Here is a 27,108-nt window from a genome sequence, read left to right as displayed (position 1 = left end):
TATAGAACTGTGAGTGATTTTCATAATAGTGACAAGCCTACAGATGCTGATGAGGAGACAGAGAAAGGGAAAAAAAGGCAGAGAAGAGAGGGACAAAGAAAGAAAAGGAAGAGAGAGGGAAAGAGGAGAGAGAAAGGGAAAAAAAAGAAAGGAGAGAAAAGGAGAAAGAGAAAGAGGAGAGAGAGGGAGAGAGACGGGAGGGGGGAAGAGAAAAATGAAGAAAGAGAGAAAGAGGGAGGGAGGGAGAGCCAAAGGTGGAGTTTTGGAAGGTACCTATGGTTAGAGGATGATAAACTGGCAAAGGAGACAGAGAAGGGCAGGTTTCTTTGAAACTCTATTTTGGGGTAGAATAAGAATCAAGAAAGTTCAGTGTCATGAAAATCCAGAGTGGAAAGAGAATAAAGAGGCAGAGGAGGTGATCAATAGTTTTAAATACAAATGAAGCATAAAAACTAAAAAGACAAACAAGATAAAAAGATAAGGACTAAAAATCAAATATGGCAATTAAGAGTTCCTTGGAGATTTTTTGTTTGTTTGCTTGTTTGTTTTGTTTAAGGATTTGTTTTCAAGTCTAATTTTTTCCCTCACTTCATCAAAGAAGCAAGAAAAACAAAATCAATAATAAATAAGCTTAATTGAACAAATGAAATTCCTGAACTGGCCCTGTCCACTCCCTCCCCTCCCAAGTCATGGTCTTCTCCCTGCCTGAATCCATCACTTCTCTGTCAGTGAGCAGCCTGTTTCATCTCGGAGTCCTCTGGAGTTGTTATTGTGTTAATCAAAGTTCTTCCTTTAGGCTTTCAGTTGCTTATTTTTACAATGTGGTTGTTTCTGCATACATTGTTCCCTTGATTCTCGCTTCACTTTGCATCAGTTCATACAAGGTTTCCCAGACTCCCCAAACTGTTCCCTTCGTTTCTTACAGCACAATAGTATTCCATCACATCCTTGGTAACTTTGGAGAGAGCAGTTTCAGTTGATTGATGAATTTAGATAGAAGCTAGGTAACAAAGCATCAGAGGAAAGGGAATAGAGGCAACGAGTGGAGACAACTTTTTCAAAGAGTCTGGCTGAGAAAGGGAGGAAAGTTACAGAGTGAAAGCTTGAGGGAAGTCTAGGTAGTTAGATGGCAGAGTGGCTAGCGTGTTCAGGAAAACCTGGGTTCAAAGCTGATCCCTAACGCTTGCTAGCTGGGTGACGCAGGGCAAGTCACTCACCTCTTCCTGCCTCAGTTTCCTCATCTGTAAAATGAGTTTACAATAATAGCATTGACTTAATGTGAGGATAGAGTGAGATAAATATTTGTAAATGTAAAAAAAATGGTGAATGTTTAAGTTGCTGTATAAATGCTAGCTATCATTAGTAGTGAGATTAGTTGTAGGATAGTCTTAAGGATATGTTTATAGGACATATATATGTCCAGTAGACAAAGAGAGATTGAAGAAGGGGGGGGAGGGATCGTGATTGAGAGGGCAGTTTGTTGGAGGAATAGCAAGGGATGGGAGAAAAGACTCATGTAGAAGGGTTAGAAAGAGGAATGCTGGGAAAGAAGACAAGGGGAGAAGATGGTGCTTCAATTTTTACAGGAAAATAACCTGGGATTGGTGAGGGGAAAGGGAGGTGTACAGTGGGCCTCGTACGGAGATCTAAAGTGGGAAAGACAGGACACAGCTCCTGCCCTCTAGGAGCTTATATTCTCTTTGGGGGAGACCACACAATTGAGGGGGATATACGACAGCAGTTGTAGACAGAGTACTCTAGGAAGTCTTGAGGAGAGAGCTGACCCTGGCACCCGGGGACATTGGAGTTGGTCTCTGGAGAGGCGGGGATGGCGAGGGATGCCCGTGTGTGGGAGATGGAGCTTCAGGCTGGAGTGCGAGGAGAATGTAGGGTGGACTGAAAAGCACCTGCCAATTATTCCTGTGAAATCAGGCTGGCCGGAGCCTACAGGGTAGGCTGGAGAGTTTGTATGCTATCCCTGGAGGAAGGACAAAGCCATGAAGGTTCTGAATCAAGACAGTGACAATGATGTGGCTGGCCTACAGTGTAGGAGAATTAATCTGATAGTAGTGAAGAAGATGGATTAAACAAGGGAAATAATGGAAGGGGAATTTATGGACATGCAGAATTTATTACATGCTTTTTCCAAGTTTTTTTTTAAATCTTAAACTTAAATACAAAAGGAAAAAACCCATTGCCATGTACACAGCAAAACATGAGAGGATTCAAAATATAAAGCAATACTTTTCCATTTCAAGAAAGCTTATATAATAAATACTGTACATTGTGTTCAGAGCTATCCATCTTTTTTTTTTTGCTTCCTTGCAGGTTTTCTTTTGTTCTCTGCTATGTACTTTTTACCTTATTTCTCCTTTCCCTTCCCTTCCCTCCCCCCAAGCAGGCTATAATTAATTGCAGATATATATTTATATGTATATCTGCAATTAATTACCTTATTTACTTTATTATTACCTAATTTACCTTATTTCCCCTTTCCCTTCTCTTCCCTCCCCCTAAGCAGGCTATAATTAATTGCAGATATATATTTATGTGTATATATATATATATAAAACACATATATATACATATCTGTCATACATGTAAATATATCTACATATATTCACATACATCTATGTAAGACCATACTATCATTGCTTAATCTCTTTTTCTCTGAAGGTAGATAGTGTCTCCTCCCTTCCAAGTCTTTCCATATTTTTCAAATTCACCAGCTCATCATCCCCTACCTCATAGCAATATTCCAACCTTATACAGTCTAGTTATTTTAAATAGTCTAACATGGCTGATATATAACATATTTTCCTGTTTTTTTCTTTTGATTAAATCTATTTTAGCTTAAACTTTATCTGAGATGATAATCACTACCCTTGCTTTTTTAAAAAATACATTTGACTGATCTTTATTTTATATACGTGTGTAACTCACATTTTTATAACATTTCCTGAAAGCAACATATTATAGAGTTCAAATTTTTAATCTGTTTCCATTTCATGGGTGAATTCATCTAATTGTGAGCTATGATTACTTGTTTATTTTCTTCCTTCCTGTTTTCCTTACTATTGTTCCCATCCTATTCCTATCTTTCCTGACTCCTCTGCTTTACTTCTACCTGAATATTTCATTTCACTCTCCTGTTTCTTCTACTCATCCCTCCAAGGATCCTTCCCTTATCCTCTCCCCCATGTTCTCTTGTATTTGTTTCTCTCTGAATTTAGAAGACTTTTATATCCTAAATATATATGTTGTTCCCTCTTTATCCCATTTCTGTTAATCTACGCATTCTTCTATACTCCACCTTATCCTATTCTCTCACCTTCTGATTTCTGTCTGAATTTACAAAACTTTTTTACCCTTTTAGATGTATGGTTCCCTCTTTAACTCAATCTCTATGAGAACTGGCTTCCAGAACTACCAGCCTTCCTCCCCATCTAATTCCTCTGTGTCAGTTCTTTCTCTTGCACCTTTTTTTTACAAGATTATTACTCTTTTTACCTTTTCTAACATGGTTTTGCTTTTTAAGAATAATATACTCAATTCTACCCATGTCTTTTTTTCGAACTCTCCTATTGCTAATGACAATCTTAGACATATGGTTTACATTTTCATGTATAAAAAAACAACAGTTTGTCCTTATGGGATCCTTTGTAATTAGTCTTTGATGTTTACCTTATATTTCTCTTGGTTCTTGTATGTCTGATTTTCTATCAAGCTCAGGTCTTGTTTGCAACAAATTGTAAGTCTGGCAATTCATTGAACGTTCTTTTTTTTTCATTCAAGATTATGCTTAACTTTGCTAGGTATATTATATACTTCAAAAAAATTTTTTTAATTGAAGCTTTTTATTTTCAAAACATATGCAAGGATAATTATTCACCGTTGACCTTTGCAAAACCTTGTGTTCCACTTTCCCTTCCTTCCCCCCACTCCCTCTCCTAGATGGCAAGTAATCCTATATATATAATTAAAGTTAAGTAGTATGACTTGAAGGTTTATAGTTTTTATATAGGGTTATGTTCTGATGTGTTCTTTGTTTGGTTGGGGGAGTTGTTAAGTACAGATTAAAAAAAAAAAAGTTGTCTCAAAGTCACTTTCCAGAGATTGGATGCAGATGGACCAGTTAGGAGGCTGTTGCTGATGAGGGCCTTGCCTACAGTGGAGGCTGTGAGGGGAGGGCAGGGGCTCCATGCCTTTGCGGAAGGGAGAATCAACAAGATGTCACCATGGTTGCCTAGTGTGTTGGGCTAATATTAGACTTGGGTCAGGAAGTTTTTCATTTAATCATTTTTTGGGTCATGTCAGGCTCTTCATGACCCCATTTGGGGTTTTCTTGGTAAAGATCCTGGAATGGTTTGCCATTTTCTTCTCCAGCTCCTTTTACAGATGAGGAAACTGAGGCAGGCAAGGGTGAAATGACTTGCTCAGGGTCATAGTTAGTGTTTGAAACCAAATTTGAACTCGGGTCTTCCTGATTCCAGGTGAGCGCTCTGTCCCCTGCAGCGCCCCTAGCTACCCTGAAGTCAGGAAGACCTGAGTTCAAATGTGACCTCATTAACTGGGTGACGCCAGGCAAGTCCCCCAACCTCTATTTTGTTCACTTTCCTCATCTATAAAATGGGGATAACAACAGCATTCATCTTCCGGGGTTTTTGGGGGGAGCAAATGAGATGCTGATTGTAAATTGCTTCATAAACCTTAAAGCCCCGTTAAATGCTGTGATCGTGTGTGTAGCCGTCTCTTTGTGAATGTGTGTGTGTGGGGATGGGGGGACCCTCGTCCTGGCCCATCAGTCTGCTGAGCTGCTCCTGTTAGGGTCTGTCTGCTTGGACCATCTTCCATCCCGTCCCTTGCCCACTCCGAACCTGGCCCCATTGTGTGGCGATGATGGCCATCTGGGGTAGGGCAGAGGAGCTTATGGGTGCAGGTGGAGACAAAGGGGAGCAGTGCAGGTGCCCAGGTGACTGAGGCCATAGGGGCCTGGTTCCCGGTAGCTGAGCTGAGTGAGGGTCTGTTCGCCATGGGGCTGAACCTGGATGAGGGTCTGGTCCCCATGTGGTTGAATTTGCAGGAGGGGCTGTTAAATGCCACCTGGTCCACTGTAGTTGGTCTCAGAGAAGTAGTTGTCTCTATAACTGATCCAAGAGGACATCTGATCCCCAGAGATGTGTCTGGAAAGGCTTCCCTATGACTGTGTCCCTTAACTGGTCCGAGGTGACCAGTCCCCTGGCTGAGCTCACAGGGGTTTGGTCTCTATCCATAAGTCTTGAGGGTGTCGGGTCCTCATGGCAGAACCTAGAAGGGTCCGGTCCCTGTGGCTGAACTCAGAGAGTGCCCCATAGTATGAGTGAACCCAGAAGGCACCTGGTTCTTGTAAATGAATCCAGAAGGCGTTCCATGCTCCTGAGAGAACGCTGATGGGCTCGAGGCCTGGGGCCGAGCTCAGAGGGTGTTCTGTCCTCCCCTAGCTGGAGCAGAGCCTTCGGCTGGAGTCCGGGGAGCGGGAGCCCTTGGGGTACGGGGTGCTGGGCCAGCAGACCTTGGAGCTGCGACGCCAGCTTGAGGAAGAACAGGCCAACTACAAGCGCAAACTCCAAGCCTACCAGGACGGGCAGCAGCGCCAGGCCCAGCTGGTGCAGAAGCTACAGGCCAAGGTGAGGGAGCGCTTGGGAGTGCCCCCCGCCCCTTAGAGCTGCCCTGGCGACGGTCCTGTTTTGGGACAGGCCCGAGCCACCGGACCATGCGCACCCGCTCACCAGGGGCACTCCACCTGGGCTCCATGAACTCGTCTTGTTAAGGTTGTGACCACCGCCTCTCAATACAACTGTTCTTTTGTAGTCTGACACCTTTTCTTTTATGCATTTCAAAAACACGATCCTGAAAGGGGCTCCCAGAAACTTCCCCAGCCAGACAAAGGGATCTGGGACACAAAGAAATTCGGATTTTAATTGGATTTAATCCAGTCTCTCCATTTGACTCATGAAGAGACTGAGGGCCGACAAAATGAAATCATTTGGTAAAGTCACACAATAGCAAAGCCAGGATTCAGACCCAGGACTGCTGATTCCAAATCCAGGCCTGTTTCCTTGAGGCAATAGTGTCTAGAGTTTACCTTTGTAAAGCTGGGTGCCTATGCCCTTTCTGACATGCCCACCCGTGGCCTGAGGCCCCTGGAGAAATGAGGAAGTGGGCCTGTACTCTTTCAGAAAGTTACTGGTATTTCTCAAGGTCTCAAGTAAGGAAAGTGTTTGGGGAGAAGAATGAGGGGAGCGAGGGTGAAGGGACTGAGGCAGCTCAGACTGAGATGGAGTGAAAACTAATTTGGGCATCAGCAGACTACATGTTACTTCTTGTGTGACCTTGGTCAAGTAGCTTAATCTGTCTGAGCCTCAGTTGCCTCATCTGTAAAATGGTCAAGTAGCTTAATCTATCCGAGCCTCAGTTGCCTCATCTGTAAAATGGTCAAGTAGCTTAATCTATCTGAGCCTCCATGGCCTCATCCATAAAATGGTCAAGTGGCTTAATCTATCTGAGCCTCAGTTGCCTCATCTATAAAATGGGGATGAGGATCCACTTTGCAGGGTTATTGTGAGTAAATTGCTTTGTAAACCAGAAAGATGTTTGTAAAGGGAGGTATCCTAAGGGAAAGTCTGGAATGTGATGGCAGAAGATTTGAACTCAGATCCCAGCTCTGTCACATATTGCCTCTGTGATCTTGAGCAGGCTACTCCCTCTCTTTAAGCCTGTTTTTCCTCAGCTGTAAAATGAAAGTTCTAGACTATGTGGCCTTTGAGATCTCTCCCAACTTTGCCATTCTATGTTCTAAGGTCCCTCTCAGCTTTGACATTCTATGTTTTAAGCTCCCTCCCAGCTCTGACATTTTCTGCTCTAAGCTCCCTCTCAGTTCTGGCATTCTGATTCTAAGAGTCTTCCCAACTCTGATATTTTGTTTTCTAAAGGCCCTCCTACCTATGATATTTGCTGTTCTTAGAGCCCTTCCAGCTGTGATACTGTGTTCTAAGCTCCCTCTCAGCTCTTACATTCTGTGTAATAACTCTGACACTCTGTGTTCTAAGCTCCTTCTAAATTTTGGCATTTTGTGTTCTAAAGGCCCTCTCAGTACTGACATTTGTATTCTAAAGTCATTCCCAGCTCTGACATTTTGTGTTCTAAGGTTACTGCCAGCTTTGACATTCTATGTTCTGAGGACTCTCCCAGCTCTGACGTTCTCTGTTCTAAAACCCTTCTTAGATCTGACATTCTCTGTTCTAAAGATCTTTCCAACATTGACATTTTTTTTGTTCAAAGGCCCTTCCGAGCTCTAACATTCTGTTGTTCTAAGGTCATTGTGACTGCTGACATTCTTTGTTCTAATGCTCTCCCAGCTCTGACATCCTGGGTTCTAAGACCCTCTCAGCCCTGACATTCTGTGTTTGAAGCCCCCTATTGCTCTAAATTCTACCAGCGTGCACTAATATGGGATGGGGGCCAGATTGGGTTGGGGACTACTCTGACTTGCCCCTTCCCCCAATCCTCCCATCCCCTCAGGTTCTCCAATACAAGAAGAAATGTGGAGAAGTGGAGCAGCAGCTTCTGGAAAAAACTGCCGAGCTGGAGCAGCAGAAGTTAGCGGTAGCTGTCCTCTCCCTTCTCCCCCCCACCCTTGACCTGGACTTGTCTTTTCCTCGAGATTCCCTGTGCTTGCCACACTTAGGTAGGATGTAGGCAGGGCTGGCTGGTGAGAGCCAGGAGAGAGGCCTGCCAGAGCTGGGTCAGGGGATTGAGCCACGAAGCTGGCCCAGCTCATGGTGGGTGCCTCGGTACACTGGTAAAAGCCCTGGATTTGGAGTCAGAGCATTCAATCCTTGTTCTGACATTTATTTGCAACTTTGGGTAAGCCCCTTCCTCTCTCTGGGCCTGTTTTCCCCTCTGAAAAAGGAGGGTTCTGGGTGCGAGGATTCTGAAGGTCTGTCTCCTAACTGGTCCCTGGTCCATTTGCTCCATCCTCTTGTATCCATTCTTGTGGAGCAAATTGGACATGTCTGTGTGTTTTAGCAGGAGGAAGAACACAGTCAGGACCTGGAGAATGCTCTCATCCGGCTAGAAGAGGAGCAGAAGAGGTGGGTGGAAACCTGGCTGGCAACAGTATCCCTTTGCTCTGTGTCAGAGCTCCCTGACTTGGTTTGTTCCCTTCTCAGGTCTCGGCCTTTGCTGACACTTCCCATCCCTCCCAGTTCCTTAGTGGCTGTCAGACTGCCTGGTGCTGACTGACCCTTGTGCCTTTTGTCTGGATGCCATTTAGTCAGAACCTCAGGCCCCTTGGTGGAGCAGGGGTACTTACTGCCCACCCAAAATTCAGGGTTAGAAGTGGGGCTGTGCCTGCACCAGGAGCCTAAGCCAGCCCCATCCCCTCGTCCCCCTGCAGGAGTGCCAGCCTGGTGCAGGTGAACGCCATGCTTCGGGAACAGCTCGACCAGGCCAGCGCAGCCAACCAAGCCCTGACCGATGACATCCGCAAAGTGACCCACGACTGGACCCGGAGTCGGGGGGAGCTGGAGCAGCGAGAGGCCGAGTGGCGGCGGGAGGAGGAGGTAGGTAGCACCAGGGTCTCAGGGCCCTGAATTCTCCAAAGGCTTTGCCCCTTCTTTGGGTTCCAAGTCCTTCTTCTGGCCTCCCTCTTCCCTGATGACTGACTTTTGTCTGGCTCCTTGGGCCTAGAGACACCAAGGAGCTTCTCCCAGAAGCTCACCAAAGAATCCCTTTATCAGTTTAACCCCTGTACCCTGAGGCCTTAGATCATCTGCCAGGCTCTGGTAAAATCTCAAAACTGTGCTCTTCCCCTCCTCTTCAGACCACTCTAGGGAGGACCTACACATATGCACAGAAGCTCCCTTGTAATTAGGATTATAGAGCTAGAAATAAGGACCAGCCTTGTGATGCCCTGATAAAGAGAACTCAGAAGTGTCCTCCATCCACGCTGGTCCGTGATTTCTCTTCTGCTGAGAAATTTCAACTTGCCAGGGGCATTGCCCAGGCCCCCTTATCCCCCAGGGTTCTGAGGCAACCAGGCCTCTTGTCCACTGGCCTATAGTTAGCATTAGCAGAATGACCATCACATCCCCACTAATGCTGATGATCAGAACTGCCCTCAAGTGCCTCCTTGTAGTGTGATGGTGGCTGAGCATCCCAGCTAAGTTGGCTTTGGGGAATAGCCTTGTGATGAGCTTTCTCTCTGGACTCATGAGATCTGAGTTCAAATTCGAGATCCTCTATAATCTTAGGCAAATTACTTCCCCCTCCTGTGGCCCCACTTTTCTTCTTCTGTAGAAGTCCAGGCTTGTGTAATGTGATTCCCGAAGTCTCTTCCACCTCTAAATTCCTGAAAACTGGATTGTGAAGTCAGAAAGTATTTATTTATTAAGCCCCAATTGTGTACCAGGCTCTGTGTTAGATTCTGAGGATATGAACACACACACACACACATACACACACACACACACACACACACACACACACACCACTCACACAAATAGTCTCTGTTTTCCAGGAATTTACATTCTACTTAGAAAATAAACCTACACACACGATTCTGTTTTAAAAGATACAATAGGGTGCAGGTGGATAGAGCACCAGCCCTGAAGTCAGGAGGACCTGAGTTCAAATCTAGCTTCAGACACTTAACACTTCCTAGCTGTGTGACCCTGGGCAAGTCACTTAACCCCAATTGCCTGCGGGGGGTGGGGGGGGTAGAACTTTGGAGAATGTGCTGAATTTGGAGGCAGAGGAGCTGATCGTTTGATCTGTAAGATTTAACACCTGTGTGACCTTCACCAAGGTATTTCAGTAAAGTAGAATGAACAGGTTGGGCCAGATGACCTCTGAGATTCCTTTGAAATTTCAATCTATGAGCCTTTGAAATCATTCATCAGATAGTATTCTACTGTATACCTGGCACTGCTAGAAACTTGAGACACAAAAATAAAAATTGCCCTCAAAGTGCTTACTTTCTTTAGGGGAAGACAACATATATACATATAGAAATGTATACAAAAGACGTTTAAACAAAAAAAAAAAATTGGATTAATTTTGATGGTAGGGCTTAGAGGCAGTTGTTATTAGTCAGACTCTTTTTGACCCCATTTGGGGTTTTCTCGGTAGAGATACTGGATTGTTTTGCTGTTTCCTTCTGCAGCTCGTTTTACAGCTCTATGCACTGTACTATCTAGCTGCCCCAATGTCTGTGGGGATCACAAAAACACTCATGTAGGAGATGACACCTGAGCTTAACCTAAAATGACACAAGGGATTCTAAGTGACCTAGATGAAGAAATAGAGCTGCTGAGGCGGGGAGGGATTCATGTGAAGAATTGGGCCTGGAGTCAGGAAGACCCAAGTTCGAATGTGGCCTGAGGCACTCACTAGCAAGTCACTTGACAGTAAAATGGGGCTAATAATAGCATCCACCTTCCCAGGGTTGTCATGAAGATCAAATGAAACAAGATTTACAAAACTTGGTAGATCTTAAAGCACTAAACAAATGCCAGCTGTTGTTATAACAACATTTGTAAAATGCTTTGTAGATCTTAAAGCAACCCTGAAATTCTTATGATTATTTTGCAATTTATAAATAAGATTTTCTTTTTTGGAATACATGCAAAGGTAGTTTTCAACATTCACCTTTGCAAAAATCTTGTGTTCCAAATTTTTCTCCCTCTTTCCCTTTCTCCCCCCTTCCCAAAACAGCAAAAAATCCAATATGGGTTAAACATGTCTAAACATATTTCTATATTCTTCATGCCACACAAGAAAAATTAGATCAAAAGGGAAAAAAAGGAGAAAGGAAAAAAACCCAAATGCTTATGATTATTATTACTAGAACGGGCCCAGCCTGTGGCACTTAACCAGGTGCACACAGGCAAGCTGCATTCACTTGGGATGAATTTTTTTCAGTCAAAATAGCTTATGAGATGGTGGGCTCCAATCTCAAAGGGGTTTCATTCCATGTAGGAGGCAAGAATGCTCCCATCGGGAAAATAATGGACCCCTGAGATGTCAGATGGGCAGTGGCTAATGCTAGAACTAATGATAAAAATAACCCTTACTTATTAATAATAATTTTCAAGAATGTTGACCATAACTGATACTGTTCTCACAGACATGATCTTGTGTGATCCTCAGAAACAGCCCTGTGGGGAAACTGAGGCCAGAAGAAAAATTCTTGCAGTCAGTTGATAAATATTTATTCAGTATCTACTCTGTGGTTAAGTGCTAAGGTAAAAAATCCAGCCCTAAACTAAAAAACTTTTCCATCAGTGGGGCTTGCAAGTTGGAAGAGATCTCAGAGACCATCTGCTCCAGCCTCTAGAAGAAAAAGAATCCCCCACATTATAATATACCTGTCAAGTAGTCGTTCCAGCTTGGCTCGAAGACCTTCAGGGAGGGAGAATCCCATTACATTCAGGGGCTGCTCCTACTACTTTTTTTAAATGAAGCGTTTTATTTTCAAAATACATGCATACAAAAGGGGTATCAAACTTTGCATGCCCTTTGATCCAGCAGTGTTACCACTGGGCTTATATCCCAGAGAGATCTTAAAGAAGGGAAAGGGACCTGTATGTGCCAAATGTTTGTGGCAGCTCTCTTTGTAGTGGCCAGAAACTGGAAACTGAATGGATGTCCATCAGTTGGAGAATGGCTGAATAAATTGTGGTATATGAATATTATGGAATATTATTGTTCTGTAAGAAATGACCAACAGGATGATTTCAGAAAGGCCTGGAGAGACTTACACAAACTGATGCTGAGTGAAATGAGCAGAACCAGGAGATCATTGTACATGGCAACAAGATTATGTGATGATGAACTCTGATAGACGTAGCTCTTTTCAACAATGAGATGATTCAGGCCAATTTTAGTAGACCTGGGATGGAGAGAGCCATCTGCACTCAGAGAGAGAAAGAGGACTTGTGGGAACTGAGGATGGATCACAATATAGCATTTTCACTCTTTTTATTGTGTTTTACTTGAATTTTATTTTCTTTCTCATTTATTAAAATTTTTTGATCTGATTTTTCTTGTGCAGCAAGATAATTGTATAAATATGTATGTCTATATGGATTTAACTTATATTTCTTCCATGTTTAACATATATTGGATTACTTGCCACCTAGGGGAAGGGTTGGGAGAAGAGGGGGGAAATTTGAACATAAAGTTTTGCAGGACAGTGTTGAAAAATTTTCCTTTCATATGTTTTGAAAATAAACTATATAAAAATATATGCAAAGATAGTTCTTAACATTCATCCTTGCAAAACTTTGTGTTCCAAATTTTTCTCCCTCCCTTCTCCCCGCCCCTCCAGGCGGCAAGTAATGCAATATAGGTAAAACATGTGTAGTTTTTCTTTACATATTTCTGCAGTCATTGTGCTGCACAAGAAAAATCAGGTCAAAAAGGAACAAAAAATGAGAAAGAAAACAAAATGCAAGTCATGCTACTCTTGAATGGCTTTAATTGTCAGGAAGTTTTTTCTTTCCACCTAAATCTGCCTCTGCTGTTACTGCCTGTGGCTCAGCATCCTGCTCCGGTTCACTTGGTCAGTGAGGGATCAGGAAGGGGAAGTAGAGAGAGGATGTATTTGGGGCCACAAGTCCCAGCCTGGGACTCTGGGTAGATTATGACCTTTTAGGCCAGTTTTCTGTAGACTGAGGTCTCCTAACTCTAATTCTGAGCCTTACAGTCCAACTCCTGCATTTTGTGAGCCTCCTAAAGTGACACATTTTACACAGAAGGCCTCTTCCTTGCTCTCCGGGACTCTCCCTCCCGGGCATCTAGGGCTGATGGAGTGAGATCTTGAGAGTTTCCCTTAGTCTTCCAGGCTGGGGTGAGAGGTAGAATCTGCACAGATGCTTCTCCCTGCTCTGAGAGGGAAGGGTGAACGAGGTGATGGTGACCGTCTCCCTAGCTCACAGCATCCCTTCAATGCTTTCTCCCAGTCCTTCAATGCCTACTTCAGCAATGAACACAGTCGGCTGCTCCTTCTCTGGAGGCAGGTAGTGGGCTTCAGGAGGCTGGTCAGTGAGATGAAGACTTCCACGGAGAGGTGAGGGCCTGGGGGGGAGGGCGGTGACCTTCAGGGAGAGAGGGAGGTGACTGTCAAGGAGAGGGGGAGGTAACCTTCAGGGAGGGAGGGCGTGACCTTCAGGGGAGAGGGAGGGCGGTGACCTTCAGGGGGAGAGGGAGGTGACCTTCAGGGAGGGAGGGAGGTGACCTTCAGGGGGAGAGGGAGGTGACCTTCAGGGAGGGAGGTAACCTTCAGGGAGAGAGGGTGGTGACCTTGAGGGAGAAGGGGCAGTGACCTTCAGGGGGAGAGGGAGATGACCTTCAGGGAGGAAGGGCTGTTTTTTGTTCTTGCCTGTGCACAATTTGACTCCTGCCTTGAGTCTTGTAATGTGGAAGCCCAAGACGCTCATTTGATTTGAGGCCAGTTTAGGAAGGAGAGACAGTGTTTGGGACAAGGCAGTAATTCCGCTGACCTTTGGCCCGGCCAGGCCATATCTTAAGTGTTGGGGGAAAACAGTGAAAGACCAAGTCAGAGGAAGAACTTGGGACCCTTATTCTGGGGACTCGGGCTCCATGAGGGCCGTCACGGCCCGGCCCAGAGGGGAGACCGGAGAGAGCTGCAGGGAGAGCTGCAGCCGGGGGCGGCCTGGGCCGCTGGGGGGCAGGGAGCGAGTTCTCGCCGGGAGGCCTCAAGGGTGGGCTCGTTGTGGGGGTTCCTGGGCAGGCTCTACTGGAGCCCGTCGGGCCGCGGCCTGCGCCCTCCCGGCCTGAGGGCCGAGCCCTTTGGCAGCCCCGGGCGGTACGTCCCCAGAGAATGAAACCCTCCCCTCCCCCCGTGGGAATGCAGTGGGAGGAGATGCGCTCACTCACAAAGGGCCCTCGGGAGGGAGGCTCGGGGGGGGTCTGGGGCAGAGAAGGTGTGGGGAGAGGAGGGGCGCTGGTGAGGAGCCGGGAGGGGCCCCGGCCTGTGGGAGAGGCCGGAGGGAGTGCCCTGGGGCTGCCAGAGAGGGCCTCGAGACTTTCCAGGACTTGGATTAACTAACTCAGCTGGCCGCCAGGGGCACAGCGGCCAGAGCCCATCCCAGAAGTCAGCAGGGCCCAAGTTCTAATCCGGCCTCAGACCCCGAGCACTTCCTGGCTGTGAGGCCCCCATGGCCTTGGCTTGGATGGGGGGAGGGAGGGAGGGAGACGCCGTCATGGCCGCTCACATTTCCCCCAAGTGGGGCCTGGGCCTGGGGCACACTGGGGGAGGGGGGACCCGCGGGGGGGCGGCGGAGGAGGGGGTGCCTCAGTGACTGCCTCGGCCCCCGCAGGGACCTGGCCCAGCTGGGCATCGAGCTGGCCCGGACCTCCCGGAGCATTCACTCGGCCAGCGTGGGCCTGAGCGGGAGCCTGCGGCTGGCCGAGAGCAGCAGTGAGGCCGCCATGGAGAAGGCGGCCCTGCTCCGGGCCCAGCTGGAGGAGCAGCTGCGGGACAAGGTGCGCGACATGATCCAGCTCCAAGTGAAGAGCGACCTGGAGAAAGCCGAGCTCAGCTCCAGGTCAGTCAGCGGCCTGGGCTCGTGGGGGCCCAGGCTCAAGGCTAAGGCCTGGGGGCACGGCTGGGGGGCAGGGGACACGGCCGGGAGGCAGGGGGCACAGCGGGGGGGTCAGACGGTGAAGCCAGGGGGCAGGAGGCACAGCCATCGGTCAGGAGGCATAGCCAGGGGTCAGGGGGCACGGCTGGGAGTCAGGGGCACAGCCAGGGGGCAGGCAGGGTAAGAGGCAGACACAGACCCCCGCTAGGGAAGGGCAGCCCTAGACTCCCAGTCACCTGCTCCCCTCGGCCTCTCAGAGTGAACGAGCTGACCCTGCTGGTGGAGCAGCTTCAGAGCCAAAACTCGGAGAAGGACCGAGCCAACGAGGCCCTGACCCAGAAGGTGGAAGCGCTGGTGAGAACCGGGTCGGGCCGAGGGGGCAGGGCGGGGGGGCAAGCCTGGCTATCTTTCCCTGGGGCCAGAGCGAGATGGGGACTGGAGGGTGGGGCCCCCCCGATTCAGGCTGCAGTAACTGTGTCTGGGGAGCCGGGCCGGGACTTGTCCCCCGGGGAGGGCCTGTGTACTCAGGGGCAGGGCTTGGCCCCCACGCCCAGCTCCCCCAGGGTCTGCCCCGTCACCACCTAACAGTGCTCATACTGCAGAGAGGGTTAGCTAGCAGTCAGGATGCCCGGTGCCAGTCCCAGGTTTCCCCTAATTTGGTGAATGACCGTAGGCAAGGAACCTTCCCTCCATGGGACACACTTTCCCTAACCTGCTCTTTGGTTCTCCCAGCTCTGACCTTCCGGGTTCTAAGGGCCCTCCCGGCTCTGACTTCCTATGTTCTAAGGGCCCTCCCGGCTCTGACCTCCCGGGTTCTAAGGGCCCTCCCGGCTCTGACCTCCCGGGTTCTAAGGGCCCTCCCGCCTGACCTCCTGTTCTAAGGGCCCTCCCGCCTGACCTCCCGGGTTCTTAGGGCCCTCCCTAGCTCTGACCCTCCGGTTCTAAGGGCCCTCCCGGCTCTGACCTCCCGGTTCTAAGGATCCCTCCCAGCTCTGACCTCCGGGTTCTTAGCCCTCCCCAGCCTGACCTCCTGTTCTTAGGGCCCTCCCGGCCTGACCTCCTGGGTTCTAAGGGCCCTCCCAGCTCTGACCTCCCGGTTCTAGGCCCTCCCAGCTCTGACCTCCCGGGTTCTAAGGGCCCTCCCAGCTCTGACCTCCTGGGTTCTTAGGGCCCTCCCAGCTCTGACCTCCCATGTTCTAAGGGCCCTCCCAGCTCTGACCTCCCGGGTTCTTAGGGCCCTCCCAGCTCTGACCTCCTGGGTTCTAAGCCCCCCCTACTTCTGGCATTCTGAGTCCTGAATCCCCTCCCAGCTCTGACTAGAGCCAGCTTGTGAGGACCCTGTGGGGGCCCCTGGTTCTGAGGAGGAAGGGGGTGGACTCAGGCTTCCTAGGCGGGGAAGAAGAGCCGGGGTCCCCCGGACAGGAGTCGAGCCCCCTTTCTTGCTCCTCCCCATGGGCCGGCAGGAAGCTGTGCGGCTCCAAGAGCAGGCGGCCATCGAGGCTGAGGAGGTGGAGGCCCTGAGGAATGAGTCCGAAGTGCTACAGCAAACCCTGCGGGACCTGGCCCAGGTATGAGGCCCTGGGTCAGGGAGGGGCTCGGTGAGACAGCTCCCTGTGGCGCCCTCCACGGCCAGGGAGGAGCCGTCCCAGGTGCCCTGGGCCCACGGGCACAGCTGCCTCTCCCCCAGCGGGAGCATCAGACCAGTCAAATTATACAGGAGAAGGGGAGTGGGTTGGCGCGGCCTGCTCTGAGCGGCCTTCCGGGAGGAGGCGGGCGGTGACTGTAGAAGGAGGCAGACAGAGTGGGGCCGGGGCAGCAGCAGGGGCAACCCCGGTCACCCCCCCTTTTCCCCAGGCCGTCCTGTCCGACACGGACAGCGGCATCCAGATGGGCGGCATGGAGCGCACCCCCGAGGCCTCCGACGGCAGCCTGCGCGGGCTCTCCAGCCTGCGCACCCCCTCCCCGCTCCGGCGCTCCTCACCCCGCCCCAGCGGCTCCCCCCGTCCCAGCCTGTCCCCGGCCTTCTCGGACTCCACCCTCGCCTTGGTCCACTCGGCCCTGCACAAGCGGCAAATGCAAGTGCAGGTAGGGAGCCCCTGCCCAGCGCCAGGGGGAGGGAGGAGGCGGGACTCCCTCGGGCCCCCCCATGGCGGGCAGAGCTAGGAGACGGGGTGAGGGAGGTGGGAGCTTGGTCAGGACACAGCGATGAGGTTCTGCAGGGGTGCTGGAGCCGGCAGCCCGGGGCGTCTCAAAGTGGAGACAGAATTTCCTTCCATCTGTTCCCTCGGAGGCGTCTTCCTTGGGCACAGATTTCGGAGCCTTGGGGAGAGGATTAAGCCCTGGGAATGGGGGGGCACACTCCCAGCAGGGTACACAGGGAATATGTAAAAAATGAATGTACATGTAAAACCAAAAAAGTCTACATGTAACTGGGGAAGATAAAAAACAATAAATGTACAGAAAAAAGAAATCTGGGAGACACTCAGGGCAGGAATGAGGGTTGGGTATCAGGGATGAGCCTTAGGGTCACATTACGGGGCCAGGATTGAGGAGCTGCTGCTCAGTGTGGGGGTGCAGGGTCTGTCCAGCACTGGGAGGAAGTTAATGCTGAGGTGGGGGCTCCACAGAGGGGCTGGGAGGCTCATCATGGACTTTTACCATAAAGGTGGCAGAGATGAAAGCCTATTAAGTAATAGAAAGGGGGGGTAAGTGTAAGTGACGGAGCCTCCGAGTCAGAGGTGGGGGTGCAGTGTGAGGGATGGGATCTCAGGGCCAAGGGTCAGAGTTCAGGTAGCCCCATGCAATGGCTAGGAGTTCACAGTCCCCGGCAGGGAGCTTCACTGTGCCAGGGGCAGGGCTCAGTCAGCAGTCCCAGGGACCATGAATGTGGGGAGCCAAAGGTTCCTGTCTGGGAGTGTGTCGGCGGGCACTGAGGGCCTGGGGCCGGGCTCCCTGCAGGATATGCGAGGGCGCTACGAGGCCAGCCAGGACCTTCTGGCCTCCCTGCGAAAGCAGCTGGCTGACGGCGAGGCTGAGCGCCGGAGCCTGGACAAGCAGGTGCTGCAGCTCCGGGACGCGGCCGACGGGGCCGTCCAGGCCAAAGAGGACGCCCTGCGAGACATCCAGAGGCTGCGCAGTGCCCACGACCTGCTGAGCAGGTACCAGGCGTGGCCTCATTGGGCAGGGGAGGGGGGCGTGGGAGGGGCTGCCGTCCTGCCCTTGGCCGGGGGTCCTGGGGCCCAGAGAGCCAGGCTGGCTTGTCCAGGGCCTCCCAGCAAGCTACTGGTGGTCCCAGGGCAAAAGCCGAGGCCTCAGGCTCACCAGACTTGCCAGAGGGAGCGGAGAACTGAGGGGAAGGTGTTCCTAAGAGAAAGTGTTTCTTAAGTGGCAAATGGGTGCCCTGCCCTGTGCCAGGCCTTTGGAGGCAGGAGGGAAGGCACCAGAAAATTCATAAAGTGTTTGTGCTGGGAATGTCAGAGGGGGAAAAGCCCTTAGAGCCCAGGAGGTCAGAGCTGGGAGGGCCCTTAGAGATCACATTATCCCCCACTTCCTCATGCGTGATCCTGGCCCTGGACAACTTTCCAGGTGGTTGGGGAGGTAAAGCTCATCCACATGCAGTAGAGAACAATGTCTAACCAAGTGCCGGATTATGGGTTTGGATTGAGGTGATCTGGGCCGGGCAGGGCTGCCTGGAGGAAGTGGGGACTCCTGGGCCTTGAAGCTCAGGTTGGGCTGGAGAGAGGAGGGCTGAGCAGGAGCCAGAGCTGACCGGCTCCTCCCTTAATCACCACCTCTACCCCCGCGTGGCAGCGAGAAGGACGGCCTGGTGCGCAGTCTGGCGGCCACGCAAATGCAGGTGGAGATGCTGCAGCAAGAGAAGGAGAAGCTGCAGCTGGCCCAGGATGAACTGCAGAGACAGAAGGACCAGCTGGAGGAGGAGAAGGAGGACATCACACAGGATAGAGAGAGATTCCACAAGGAAATAGAGCGGGGGTAAGAGGGGCTCACCCCCTCCCCGGCCCCATCCAGACCTAGCCATGCCTAACCGTCTAGAACAGAGCACGTCACCCTGGAGCCCTTTTTTACAGAGGAGGAAACTGAAGCTCGGGAAGGGTCACTGAGCTCTCAGAAGGACCCAAGCTGGGATTCAGATCTAGGGCACTTTCATCCCATCCCATGGTCACTACAGGAGACCCCCACCCCTGTCACTCTGCCAGGTCGGTGCCTGGTGCTTCCACATGCATTCTCCCCAAAAGTAGCCTGAGTCACACCCCCTCCATTTCTGTAGCAGGGGCCCTTGATGCATCACCACCTGTTTTGTTAAGTGCCCCTTTGTGCCCCTGCAGGAGGTTCAGCCAGTCCTGGAGTCCAGAGATTTCAGGTCTGACAGGAAGGCCTTAAAGACACTCCCAATGCCCTTCATGACCCAGAGGGCAGGGTGGGGAACAGGGAGAAACAGGGAGGAAAGTTACCCACTCTCATCCCTGTTCTTATTTTGGGCACTGCCGTGCTAGGTCACCAGTCTCAGTGTCGGGCTGGACCTGTCTCGCTCCTTACCATCATCCTACAAGCCAATCAGTTGCTGAGTCTTCTCAGTTTGGAAATGTTGTTATTGATGTTTGTTTTTTACATAACCATAGTTTCCTCCAGTATCTTTTCCCCTTCCCTTCCCAGAGAGCCATCCCATGTATCAAATAATAGTTTTAAGAGGGAGGGAGGAGGAAAAGAAGGAAGGGAGAGGGGGAGGGAGGGAAGAAAGGAAGGAAGGGAGGGAGGGAAGGAAGGAAAGGAGAAGAAAGAGGAAAGGAAAAATAAAACTGGTCAATGTATCACAAGTCTGAAATATATGCATTGTGCAATACTTTTAAAAAGACTTGCACTTTTGCAGAGATGGGAGTTGTCTTCTCGTCTCTCTCCTTTTGAGCCATTATCATTACTAGATGTGTAACCACGGGCAAATTATTTCAGTACTGTCTGCCTCAGTTTCCTCTTCTGTAAAACAGAACCATAGCACCTAGCTCCCAAGATTGAATTGAGGATCAAACAAGATGCTATTTATAAAGTGCTTAGCTCAGGTGGGCGCCTTATAAAGGATAACTGTCGCATCACCGTGCTTTTGCACCGTTCACTTCTGACACTTGTACGTGTCAGTCTCTGTGTTCACACTTTTGCAGTTAGCACACGTATCGTTTTTCGGTTGGTTTTTGTTTTTGTTCCTTTGGCTCAGCTGACCTCAGTCTGCCTCAGTCCATGTAGGTCTCCCCAGGCTCCTCTGAATTCATCCCATCCATCATCTCTTACAGCACAGGCCTATTCCATCACTCCCACGGGCCTCAGTGTGTTAGCCATTCCTCCAAGGTCTTGCCAGTGTCACCTCCACTCTCTCTCCCCTTCTCTCTCCTCCCATGGCCACCAGCCTAGGACACCATCTCCTCTCGTCTGGGCTGTCACAATCGCCTCCTGCCTCATCTTCCTCTCTCTAACCCATCCTCCACACAGCTGCCAAGGTGACTGTCTGAAAGCTCAGCTCCGACTGTGTTTCCCCCCACCCTCAGATAACCTCCGGTGGCTTCCTGCCACCCCTAGGATCAAACAAAAACTTCTTGGTTTGACATTTAGAGCCCTGAACAACCTGGCCCCAGGCTCCTCCTCCTCCTCCTCCTCCTCCAGGTTTATTTTATGCATCCCTCGCCTTGGTGCACTCTGGGTCCCAGCCGAAGGGGACTTCTTGCCTTTGCTCCCACCTGACGCCCTCTCTCCGAGCTCCATGGCTTTGCTGTGGCTGTCTCCTCTCCCCCTGCCTTCCCATGCATTCCTCCCGCTTCTCCCTCTCAAAATCCCTGACTTCCTTCAGAGACATCCCATCTACTCCATGAAGCCCTTCCTAGTGCCCCACCCTGAAATTGCCTCCTATTTATTATGTATATACTGTTTTGTATATTATTATCTCTGTATATGTTGTAGGGCAGAGACTGTTTCATCTTTGTTTTTGTATACTGAGCTCTGGGCACAATAATAGGTGCCTAATATTTGTTGATTGATTGGTTGATTGATAGTCATAAACAGCTGGAGCAACTGGAGGTGAAGAAGTCAGGACTGATGAAGGAGCTGATCTTGGCTAAGGAGACCCTGAGCAAGGCCACTTTGGCAAAGGAAGTGATGGAGGCCGAGAAGACCGAGGTGACGGAGGCGCTGACCAAGGTGGGATCTTCCTTGGGCTTCTGAAATGACCGAGATCCCCCCGCTACAGTCTGTGCCTTATCGAACGTGTAGGAATAGAAGGGGCCTCAAGGGGTCTGCAGGGCTCCTTATGACTGTTCTCGGAGTTAGAGAATCCTAGAACATCAGCCATTGTTGGCTAGAACATTCAGTCACATCTGATTGTTCCTGACCTGTGGACCTGGGCCCGCCAGTACTGTCCATAGATGTCTCTTGGCAAAGAGGCTGCAAGGGATTTGCCATTTCCTTCTCCAATGGTCACCTTTGTCAGAGCTCTCCATTGTGCCCTGCATGGCTCAGAGTCACGCTGAATTATAAAAGCCTTTCCACCACGATGGGGCAGTGATCCAGGGAGGGATACCCGCCACAGAAAGGAGAAATAATGTGGCATTTCAGAGTTAGAAGGAACCTCAGATTCTGGGATATGGGAGTGGGAAAAATTTAGATGAAGGGATTTTACATCTGGAGGTACCCTAGAATAGACAAAGTCAGAGCTGGGAGGACCTTTAGGACACCCTATGTTACAGCTGGGAGGGCCCCTAGAACCCAAGATGTCAGAGCTGGGAGGGCCTTAGAACCCAGGAGGTCAGAGCTGGGAGGGCCCTTAGAACCCAGGAGGTCAGAGCTGGGAGGGCTCTTAAAAATATTGTCTTAATCTCTGTCCCCCCAAAACAAAAGGAAAAGGCCAGCTTGTCTGTGTCCAGGTTTCTAGCAGTAATAGGTGTTTTGATCCCTCATATAACCCTGTTCCTTCTGGGTCAGAATATGGCTCCGATAGCTCCAGCTTGGAGTTTCACACCCAACACCCAAGGAGTCTCAGAGACTGATAGAGCCCTGGGGTCTTAGCTGTGAAGGAGGCCTGTGGCAGGGACTTGGGCCAGTTCACAAGGAAGCACTCCTTGCTGAGTGTATCTGGACCAAACAGGGTATAAAAAGCTGAAGCTTGTCTATGAGTAGGGAAGCTCCCAGCCTCAGGTGGTAACATCCTCCATGGCTGGGGCAGCCAGAGGGCAGGAGTGGGAATGGCTCAGGGCAACCTGGCCCGCCAACTCAGAACTCGCACAGACAGCTGGTCAGCTTGTGTCCTTGGGCTGATGGACCCTCCCCACTGCCTTCTAGCTGGACTGACTGGGCTATCTTGTACCTTCCCAGAGCCCTCCAGTGAAGACTGGCAGCATGCCCTTGCTTCCCTGCCCTGTATTGGAGACTCCCAAAGGAGGAAACTCCTTCTTCTAAGGCCAGAATGCTCCTGTTCTTCAGCTGAGAACCTTAGCTTAGCCCAGAGTGGAGGAGACTTCCCCAGGCTGACCAAGTAGAGCTGTTTTGCCTGGAGGCTCTGGCCTGCCACCAGACCTGGGCTGCTGCTGGGCTGTATCATTGGCAGGGTTCCTGTCATAGGGAAGGTCTTCCTCAAATCCAGTCTTAGAGCCCACCATCTTCCCTGGCAACATAAGTTCGATCTGAGTCATTCTGGCCAAAATGTATATTTTGTTTCTGTTTGCTTTTTATATAATTTGTTATATTCAGTGATTTTTTTCTCTTCTCTTTTTGTCTGATTATCTTCATCTGCTTATCTTTCCATGTATTCCTGTCTCTATTTCTTTTTCTGTGTATCCATTTTATATTGATCTGCCTCTCTCTGGATCTTCTCCCCTCCTTTCCCTTCTCTTTCTCTCTCACTGTCTGTTTCTCTCTCTCTGCCTTTTCCCTTTTTCTCTCGGTCTCTTCCCCCCACCCCCCACCTCTTTCTCTCTCACCTTCTCTCTTTCTCTCTCTTTCTCTCTCTCTCACACACACTCTCTCTCCATCCCTCTCTCTTTCTCTCCATCCCTCCCCTTTCTTTTTCTCTCTTCTATCTCTCTTTCTCTCCTCTCTCCCTTTCTCTTTCTTCTTCCTCTTGCCTCTATGTGTGTCTGTCTCTCTCTCTTTCCCCTTTCTCTTTTTCTCTCTCTTTCCTATTTCTTTCCTTCTCTCCCTTCCTCTTTCTTCCTCCCTTCTTTCCTCTTGTCTCTATGCGTCTCTTTCTCTCTGTGTTCCCATCTCTGTCTTCTCTTCTTCCTGTCTCTATATTCCTTCTACCTTCCATGATCCTACACCCTCTGTATCCACATGTGTGTCTATTCCTTGTTGTTCCGCCATGTCTCTGTCTCTCCGATGTCCTTGGAACAGGTGGAAGCCAGCAGAGCTGAGCTGGAGCTGTCCATAAACAAACTGAAGGGAGAGGAAGCGTCTCTGAGGGATTCCTTGTCCAAACTGAGTGCTCTCAATGAGGGTTTGGCCCAGGACAAACGGGAACTGAACCAATTGGTCTCCCAGGTATTGCCTGCTTGCCTCCTTGGGGTGGGGGGAGGCCCTCCCTATTAAGACAGGTAATACCTGTCTTACCTCAGGTACTGCTCTGCCCCTATGGGTGATGGGATCGACCCTCCATGATCCTGGCCCCAGCCAGCTGCCAGGGATAGGGATGAAATTCCATTCCCTTCTTCAGGAGCCTCTAGCTTCCTTCTTACCACCTTCTCTCCCCTTTTCCTTTTTTCCTCTGCCTCTATTTCCTTCTCTCCTTTTTCCTTTTTTCCCACAATTTTCCCTCTTCTGTTTCTTCCTTTTTTCCTTTCTCTTTTCTGCCTGTTTCCTTCCTTTTTTCTTTCTCTCCTTTCTTCCATCTCTTTTTGTTTTTCTCTCTCCTCCCCTCACTCTGTCTTGGGTACACCAGACTTGAATTGGGATCCTGGTAAATCACTACACCCTTCACTGGACCTCAGTTTCCTCAGCTGTGACTTTAAGGGATCAGACTAATTGATCAGACTAATTGACCTCAGAGGCTTCTCATTCTCTTTTCTCTTATTTCTCTGAGTTTCTCTATTTTCCCACCTCCCTTCTCTTTTCTCCTCTCCCTCATCTTTCTTCTTTTCCTTTGCCTTTGTTCCACCATCTCCTCTTCTTCCTCACCTTTATATCCCCAGAGGAGTTCTTGGGAATTTTCTCTTCCCTTCCCTAACTTCTTGATTTCGGGGGGCTTCCTGGGAGATCAGTCTCAGATCTAGAGGGAATGGGATCCCAGCCCTGGGCATGGGCAGGAACCATGATCCCCTCTCCCTTGCCCTAGCTTGAAGAGGAACGGGGAATCCTGCTTGGGCAGAAGCGAGACGCAGAGCAGGAGAAGGCGGCTGCCCAGGAGCAAGTGGCCCAGCTGGAACAGGAGAAGCTGGTGCAGGAGGCGGAGAGGCAGAGCCTGGAACGCTCCCTGCAGGCCGCTGAGCTGGCCCGGGAGGCCCTGGAGCAGCAGCTGCCTGCGTTTCAGAAGGAGCGTGGCCAGCTCCAAGATCAGCTGGCACAGGTAGAGAGGCGCCCTGGGTTCTGGGGTGGCAGAGTTCCAAGGCGCCAGTCCCTGTGAGTGGTCTTGGCTTTGGCAAGGGCCGTCCTCAGCGGAGCTGCCTTGGGGGCAGAAATATTTCTTTTCTTTAAAACTATTTTCCCTTTTACTTTTTTTTTTTCAAGAATTAATCTTAAGGCTTCTCCAGCATGGAAACACAATACTTAGAATTAGTCACTACCCAAAGTGGGGTAGTGGAAGACTTCCTGGGGGAAGTGGCTTTAAATACTGGGCTTGAAATTGGGGAGGAATCCAGTGGGCAGGGGTCAGTACAGTCAGAGGGAATTGTGGGAAAAGAGCCCAGGCAAGGAGCCTCAGGACAATTCAAAATGAAGACTTGGGCAAAGCTACGACCTGGGGACTAACCCAGCCCTGTTTCGGGACAGTTGTCGAGGCAGTTGGGAGCTCAGCAGGAGGAACTCCAGCGAGTTCACCGAGATGGGGAGCGGCACTCGGAGGGGCTAGAGAGGGCTTTCCGGGAGATGGAGTCACTGACCAAGGAGCGGGCCAGTCTGCTGGTGCAGCTGACTGCCTCCGAACGGGAGAACCGCTCCCTGACTGAGGAGGTGGCCGGCCTCCGGTAAGGAGATCACAGAGGGCTGGGGGTCGTTTCCCTGCCTCCCTGGGCACCTGGCCCAGCCCTTGGCAAGGTGAGGGGTCGGGGGAGGAGCAGGGATGCACCTACACAGGAGGGATGACTTGGGGAAGAGGGCAGGGCACTTGAAGAGATCAGGGAAGGCTTCCTGCAAGGAGGGGTGCAGAAGCTGACTCTCCAACCGCACTGGGGATTCTAGGAGGGGTGTGTGAACGGGACGGCCTTCCAGGTCTGGGGAATACAGCCTGTACAAAGGCAAGAGGGTGGGAAATGGGGACCCCAATTTTGGGGCTGGTTGGGCTGCAATCTACTACCTTCAAGCCTTTGCCTTAGCCATCCTCCCTCTTCACAGATTCTTACTGTCTTTAAGATTCAGCTCATCACCTTCCCCACAGTCTTTGCTGTTCTTCCTCCCTGCCTAAACTAGCTACTATTCGTTTTGCATTTATTCTTAGTATCATACGTACATCTTGTCTTCCCTGATAGAACACAAGCTTATCAAGAGAAAGGGATTTTTATTTTTGTATTTCCATTGCCAGGCATGTTGTAGGGATGTAATAAATGCTGTTTTATTAGCTGATTGATTGCAAGAGAGAATATTCAGTAACCTTGTGAAAGGAGGGTGCAAGACTTTAAATGCCAGGCTGAAGAGTTTACATATCCTGCACAGTAGGGAGCCATTGATGTTTCTTGAGCAGGGAAGTAACACAGTCAGATACTCAACTTGGGGGGAGAGTAAAGGTGGTTAGCTGTAATAAGAATAGCTCTTGATTCTCACTCGCTGTTAACGTGAATATTAGTAACCCCATTTTACAAGGGAAGAAACAGCTTTAGAGAAACCAAGAAACCATTTCAGGGTTATAACTCTTAGAGGAGAAGTAAATTTGAACCACAGCTCAGCCTTCAAGACTAGAACCTGTGCTTCTGAAGGCTTGGGACCCACGGGCTTTTGCCTGTAGGGACGGTAACCTGGGAGCTGTGTTTGCCAACACAGAGCCATGTGGGGTGGGGCCCACCTGATACCTGCCCTCGCTTTCCTTAAGGACTGAGAAGCTCCGTTGGTGGGTGCCCTCCCAGGGGCGTGGGTCAGAGTTCGAGGTGGGCAGATCATGTCCCAGCAGCTGGGACCCCCGGTTGGAATGGAGCGGGTGCCCCCCTGGAAACTGGCTGAGCCCCCAGCCGGAGCTGACTGCACCTCCCTCCCCTACCCCTCCCTAATGAACTTCCTTCCCCACGTTCAGTTTCTTTGTAAGTGAGGGGTTCGGACTAGCTATGGGCTTCTTTACTTGGAGTCTGTGGATGGATGTGAAGGAGTCCAAACTTGGAAGGGAAAAATGAGAACTTTATTTTCGCTAACTTTGCATTTCTTTTGGACCTTCTGGATTGTATTTTATGCTTTAAATTCATTCTTCTGAGAAAGGGTCCAGAGGCCCCAACAAACACTGCCAGAGAGGTCCCGGCCCACAAGTCATTCTTGGGCCAGATTGTTCTAAGCTCCTGCCCAGCTCCGACAGGCCGTCTTCTGAGGCATTAATAACAGTAATAGTTAGTGTAGATAGAGCGCTGTAAGGTTTGAAAAGTGCTTTGTAGAACAACCTTAGGAGATGGGTGCTATTCCGATCTTCATTTAACAGATAAGGAAACAGACGTATACAGAGATGTGATTTATCTTACTCAGATAATTAATACCCTCTAACATTCTCTATTACAAGGGCCCTCCCAGCCCTGACCTCCTGGGTTCTAAGGGCCCTCCCAGCCCTGACCTCCTGGGTTCTAAGGGCCCTCCCAGCTCTGACATCCTGGGTTCTAAGGGCCCTCCCAGCTCTGACATCCTGGGTTCTAAGGGCCCTCCCAGCTCTGACATTCCAGGTTCTAAGGGCCTCCCAGCTTAAAATTGTAGACTCTGAAATCCCGGGTTCTTGGAGAAGGGGCTGTGATTGGAGAGCTTGGGCCTCCCTCAGTGAACCTGTATTTCTCTACAGCTCAGAGAAGGACACCCTCGAGACCAGCCTGTTTGAGGCCCACCGACAGCTCAGCCAGATGGAGGCGCGTAGGGAGCAGCTGGAGGCGGATGTGCAGGGGCTGCTGCTGGCCAAGGAGACTCTGACCGGTATGGTCCCTGTGCTTTGGGGTTATGAGGGTAGGAGGGGGCTGTCCCCTCCCCCAGGGGGTTTTGGCAAGGCCTGGCTTCTGACCATAGCTCCTCGTCTGGGTCGTGCCCACCCTCTTGGCTCCTGGTGAGGCAGGGGTCTGACCAGGGCTCCCTCTGCAGG

At 50.3% G+C, this 27,108-nt stretch overlaps 1 protein-coding gene across 1 annotated transcript in view; it reads left to right on the top strand.

Annotated features, from left to right (window-relative positions):
* CROCC (ciliary rootlet coiled-coil, rootletin) overlaps positions 1–27,108 on the top strand; it is a 69,552-nt gene that overhangs the window by 18,501 nt on the left and 23,943 nt on the right. Inside the window, exons 4-19 of the mRNA XM_031961547.1 lie at positions 5,481–5,666; positions 7,561–7,644; positions 8,068–8,132; positions 8,438–8,603; positions 13,005–13,111; positions 14,385–14,612; positions 14,906–15,002; positions 16,112–16,216; positions 16,503–16,733; positions 17,607–17,806; positions 18,459–18,641; positions 20,705–20,849; positions 23,037–23,183; positions 23,974–24,204; positions 24,627–24,820; positions 26,818–26,945. Coding sequence (XP_031817407.1) covers positions 5,481–5,666; positions 7,561–7,644; positions 8,068–8,132; positions 8,438–8,603; positions 13,005–13,111; positions 14,385–14,612; positions 14,906–15,002; positions 16,112–16,216; positions 16,503–16,733; positions 17,607–17,806; positions 18,459–18,641; positions 20,705–20,849; positions 23,037–23,183; positions 23,974–24,204; positions 24,627–24,820; positions 26,818–26,945 — 2,497 coding nt within the window. The remainder of the gene's footprint in view (positions 1–5,480; positions 5,667–7,560; positions 7,645–8,067; positions 8,133–8,437; positions 8,604–13,004; positions 13,112–14,384; positions 14,613–14,905; positions 15,003–16,111; positions 16,217–16,502; positions 16,734–17,606; positions 17,807–18,458; positions 18,642–20,704; positions 20,850–23,036; positions 23,184–23,973; positions 24,205–24,626; positions 24,821–26,817; positions 26,946–27,108) is intronic.

Source organism: Sarcophilus harrisii, chromosome 3 (assembly GCF_902635505.1).
Source record: "Sarcophilus harrisii chromosome 3, mSarHar1.11, whole genome shotgun sequence".
NCBI classification, from domain to species: domain Eukaryota; kingdom Metazoa; phylum Chordata; class Mammalia; order Dasyuromorphia; family Dasyuridae; genus Sarcophilus; species Sarcophilus harrisii.
The sequence above is the reverse complement of the archived record's forward strand: the minus strand, read 5'-3'. Positions and strand labels throughout refer to the sequence as shown.